Source organism: Pseudorca crassidens, chromosome 15 (genome assembly GCF_039906515.1).
Source record: "Pseudorca crassidens isolate mPseCra1 chromosome 15, mPseCra1.hap1, whole genome shotgun sequence".
Classification (NCBI taxonomy): domain Eukaryota; kingdom Metazoa; phylum Chordata; class Mammalia; order Artiodactyla; family Delphinidae; genus Pseudorca; species Pseudorca crassidens.
In genome coordinates, this window is record NC_090310.1 from 37,040,196 (window position 1) to 37,044,789 (window position 4,594).

Below are 4,594 nucleotides of genomic sequence, written 5' to 3' on the forward strand. Positions count from 1 at the left end.
ACGGGCCGCCGGCTGCCCACCCGCGGCGCCCGCGGGTCTCTGGGGCAGCGGGCTCCGGGCATGCGCGCTGACGCCCCGAGGCGAGGCGGCAGGAGCATGCGCCGGCTCAGCACGGGTCCCGATGAGAGGCGAGGGGCGCGCGCGAGTGGGCGGGTGGCTGTCAGGCCCAGCTGTGGGCAAGGCTGGGGTATCGGGGGTCGGCAGGGGTGCCCGCCGGAGTCGCTGCCGGGTTACGCGTAGACCTGGGAACGCGCGCCCGCGTGGGCACGACGTCCGGTCCCGAGCGGGCGGAGGAGTGCATGGGGGGACCTCCGGGTGGGACCTGGGTGGAGGAGTCCTGAGGCCGAGTCTGAGATAGACAGCCAGACGGAGACAAGAGACAGGGACACAAGGGGGCAAAAAAGAGGCTGAACACAGCGGGGGGCAGGGACACGGACGCCCAGCCGGCAGAGACAGGACAGGCAGAGGTGACCTACGGGACTGACGGGAACCAGAGGCCGCCGTCCTCGTTGGGGGAGGAGTCATAGCGCCCTCTGCGTGTCCTGACAGGGGGCGGGGGAGCCAGTGTCACCGAGCTCCATGGGGGTCCACAGGCGTCTGTGGTAGCCACAGTGCCTCTTGGGGAGTCAGGGCGCTCTCTGGCGGATCACAGAGTCCGGGGGCGGGTGGACTCTCAGCGGCCCTTGGGGTATTCGCAGATCTCTATGCGTCCTGGCATCAGAAGGGTGTTCATAACTATTTGAGGGGGGTGTCAGTGCCTTTCAGGAAGGTGGGAACGCTGAGGGACCACGACATCACGGGGGGCTGTGTCACAGAGGCCCTTGAGGTGTTCGCAGAGCCTCTAAGTATTCGGCCCCACAGGGGGTTCACAGCCCTCTGGGGGTATCGTGGTGTCCCTTTGAGAAGGCAGATAGCTTGAGGGTGGGGGGGCCAAGGGGTCCTTTGGATGACAGGTGCTCCAGGGGGCCTCAAAGCAGCTCTCTGGGGCTATCACATCCCTCTGTTGGGGCGGGGGTGTCCCTGCGTCCGTCACACCCCTCCTGGGCAGGAGCTCGAGGCACCGAAGGAGGCGCAGGGCAGTGTCGGGGCAGGGGGCCCAGATGGCGACGCGCGCGACGCGAGCAAAGACTTCTCGTGAGGCGGATGCACTGGATGAAGGTGTGCCTTGATGTGTGAGAAGCGCCCCGCCCGGTCCCCGCCCGGCCCCCGCCCGGCCCGCGGGCTCAGGCCGCCCCGCAGCGCCCCCGCCGCTCGCGCCTCTGCAGCCTCCGAAGGCGCCTCGTCCACGCATCCCGCCAAGGCAACACGAGGCTCCCGCGGGCGGCGCTGAGCCCGGGCCCCCGGCCCTCGGGACCCGCGGCCGCGGCCCCCGGTCCGCCCCCCAGCAGCAGGTAGCGGCGGTCCGGTAGTAGGCGCGGGCAGCCGCAGGCGGCGTCCCGCGCAGGCACCCACAGCGCGCTGCTCCCGCGCCGCGCGCGCTCCTCGCTGCTCCGGAACACGGCAAGCACGGCCACCGGGAAGCGCGTCCAGGAGCCGCGCGCCTCGCCGCGCGCGCGCACCGCCACCTGCACCGCTGCGGGGGAGGCGAGAGGGGGCGGGGTCAGGCGGGGCGGGGCCCGGAGGGGGCGGGCCGCGCAGAGGAGGACACGGCGCCCGCGGGGGTGGGAGGCGGGGTGGAGGAGGAACACAAAGAGGACACGCCGCAGCGGGAGCACGAAGAGGCCACGGGGGCTGACAGGGCGGGGCCGGCGACAGCGTAGGACCTGAGGGCCAGGGGATGGCCTTGGGGTCCAGCGAGGGTCAGGGTATACGGAGAGAAAGTAGGGCAAGGTGAGGAGGACGGGGGCAGGAGGCCTGAGGGTGGCCTACCGTAGTCCTTCCTGCAGAACTTCTTCAAGCTGATGCGGTAGCTGCCACGGGCAGGTTTGCAGTGCAAGTTGCAGTCTGGGAGGAGGGCGCAGGAGGAGGTTGGCACCGATCTGCACCTCCTTCTCCCACCCTCTCCTCCTCCCCTCCTGAAATCCATAGCCCCCTCCAGCCAAGGACATGCCCCCTCTGGAACCTCCACTCACCCTGGGGCTCCACAGGGCTGCTCTCCTCAGTGGGTCCAGGGACAGGGGTCTCTGTGGAGAGGATGAGATAAAGGCCTTCCTTTGAAGGGAGCCAAGGGAATCTGCAGGGCTCAGGGGACAGTTGAGGGGGGCAGGGGGATCTGCGGGGCCCAGGTAGGCAGCAGCAGGGAGCTGGGTTGACCTTGGCTGAGGTGGTCTAAGCAGGGCAGCATCACTCACTAACGCAGGGTGCCACTGGAGAGCGGCTCTGCTGGAAGCCAGGGGCACAGCGGTTGCAGGTGAGGCCAGTGACGCCATCCTTGCAGGGACACTGGCCTGTGGTCTGGTTGCAGGTTTTGCCAGCAGCACCAACAGGGTGACAGTCACAGGCTGAGGATAGAAGTGGGATGGTCAGAAGCCCATCTAGGGATGTGGGAAACCAGAAGGTGAGGGTGTGCAGGTAGCTGGCAGCAGGCTCACCCCTACAAGCGCGGCGGTCACTCAGGGCACGGCCTGGGTCTCGATAGAAGCCCTCCTGGCAGTAGTGGCAGTGCCGGCCGGCAGTATTATGCCGGCAGTTGAGGCAGACACCTCCACTGCGGCGGCCAGACAGTCGGTACAGCTCCATGTTGAAGCGGCAGCGGCGGGCATGGCCATTGCAGGAGCAAGCTGCAGGGAGGGATGAGTCAGGGACAGGCTGGCCTGGTCTCAGATCCCCAGGCCACCCTCCAAGGCCTCACCAAGGCAGGCGTGGGCTTCCCGGGCTGTGGCCCGCTGCCATGGCCTGTCGCAGTAGAAGGGCTTGCAGCGGCCGCAGTCGGGGCCCTCGGTGCCATGCCGGCAGTCGCAGATCAAATGGCCCTGGGTGTCCAGCAGGCACCTGGAGGCATGCCCATTGCACTTGCAGCGCCCGCCCACCTGGAGCTCAGTGGCTGAGTAAGAGTAAGGGACCATGGCCGTGGCGTCCCTCGTGTCCCCCAGCATGGTAGGCCTTGTGAGCACTACTTGAATGTCTGTGGCGGTCACCCAGTCTTGGAGCACCGGGCTGCTGTCCAGATCCAGGCCTGGCGGGCTGCCGTCCTGCACGCTGAAGGCCAGAAGGCCACCCCCATCAGGCTGGGCCTGGGGCTCAGGGAAGCACAGGGCTTCGGGCCCCAGGCCAACTGGGCCATCTGCAGGGGCAGGCACGCGGCCATAGTCCAGGCCACAGCGGGAGGAGAAGAAGCCCAGTGGGGTCCAGCTTCGGCCATGGTCCTGCGACTTGAGCAGGGCCACCGAAGTGGGGGGTGCAGAGCAGAAGCGCAGGCTCACGAACACCAGCTCAAAAGCCTTGCCGAGGGGCACTGTGAGGGTCACGTTGAGGGGCACCTGCGTCAGCGAGTCCGAACGCCAGCACACCGGGCTTGTGGTGCCCCCTGCGGAGGTCAGGAGGCTGGCAGGGTGTGCCCGCCGCGGGTCCGAAGCGTCGCAGGCCCGCGTGGCCGGCCGCCCGCACGTGCTGGACGCCAGCACCTCGCGGCCCAAGGCCGCGTTCACCAGGCCGGGCACGCAACCGCGGGGCGCGCCCCCCTCGTCATGGCAGGGGTCGGCGGGCCCCGGCGGCCCCGGGCTCAGCGCGGCCGAGATTGTGCCCGCGGCCAGCAGCAGCCCCCAGGGCCAGCCGGGCATGGCCGGAGCCGCCGTGGGTCAGCCGGCCGGGGGCCCACGCCGCTGCCCTCGGGAGAGAGAGCCCGATCCGAGGCTCTGCCCGCTGGCCCGCGGTGCCGAGCAACCAGAGCCCCGGGCCGCTCCAGTCAGGGCCCAGAGGTGGGCGCAGCCGCCGTTACGCCCCGGGCCGAGCGGAGCAGCGGGGATGTCGGCGCGTCCTCCCGCTAGGCCTGGAGCGTTGACAGGCGTCGCCCCCGCTCTCGGCGCCTCCGCCCGCAGAGGCCCCACCCGCCGCCCGCCGCTCGCACTCACCCACCGAGGGCCGGGTCGAGCAGGTCTCCCGGCCTCCCGGGACTGGCCGAGGGCGGGCGGGGCCTGGGGCGCCCCGGCCACCGCCTCCTCCCGGCTGCAGCGAGGGCGGGCAAGCTGTGCCAGTAGAGGGTGGGGGGCGCAGCAGGCGCAAGCCTGGGCGCAGCCGGGGGCGGGGCTGCTCGGGCCGGGAAGGAGGGAGGGAGGGAGCGGAGGGGAGGGGGCCAGGGAGGGGGCCTCGTCGGCAGAGCCGGAATCAGAAGCAGATTCAGACACTGGCTGGGCCAGCGGGGGAGGGGGCTGGGAGGCCCTGGAGCCGGGGGAGGGGCCGGGGAGCCAGGAATGTGCTAGCGGGAGGGCTCTGGAGGGGGTGGTTCAGCCACGCAGCCCGTGGGGGACCACCCAGCCGGCCCCCGGCCTGCCTCCAGGCTTTGACTGCTCCTGGGGTTGTGCCACGTGCCGGGTGGGGGTCTGGCTGCCTCCTCCCTCAGGCCCATCAGGCAGGCTGGGCCCTGGATCTGAAGGTGGGACCCTCATGCTCCCATTGGTCCCTACAGGGCACACTCAGCACAGAGGGAGCCAAGCTG

The 4,594-nt window shown here is 70.4% G+C and overlaps 1 protein-coding gene across 1 annotated transcript; it reads right to left on the reverse strand.

Moving 5' to 3' along the window:
* Positions 1-1,223: 1,223 nt before the first annotated feature.
* NTN3 (netrin 3) lies at positions 1,224-4,083 on the reverse strand. The gene is made up of 6 exons (XM_067706932.1): positions 2,792-4,083; positions 2,532-2,720; positions 2,292-2,441; positions 2,073-2,123; positions 1,870-1,944; positions 1,224-1,573 (listed from the first exon to the last, which is right to left on the reverse strand). Exons 1-6 carry the CDS (start codon positions 3,717-3,719, stop codon positions 1,224-1,226), a joined length of 1,743 nt encoding a protein of 580 aa, XP_067563033.1. The 5' UTR covers positions 3,720-4,083.
* Positions 4,084-4,594: the final 511 nt, after the last annotated feature.

What these genes read in the sequence shown, in the direction of transcription:
- NTN3 (XM_067706932.1), bottom strand. Translation starts at nt 3,719, where the DNA reads ATGCCCGGCTGGCCCTGGGGGCTGCTGCTGGCCGCGGGCACAATCTCG. An exon ending in TCCAGTGGCACCCTGCGTTA is followed by an intron (nt 2,124 to 2,291) that starts GTGAGTGATGCT and finishes TCCTCTCCACAG; the next exon opens with AGACCCCTGTCCCTGGACCC. An exon ending in CAGCCCTGTGGAGCCCCAGG is followed by an intron (nt 1,945 to 2,072) that starts GTGAGTGGAGGT and finishes CCCTCCTCCCAG; the next exon opens with ACTGCAACTTGCACTGCAAA.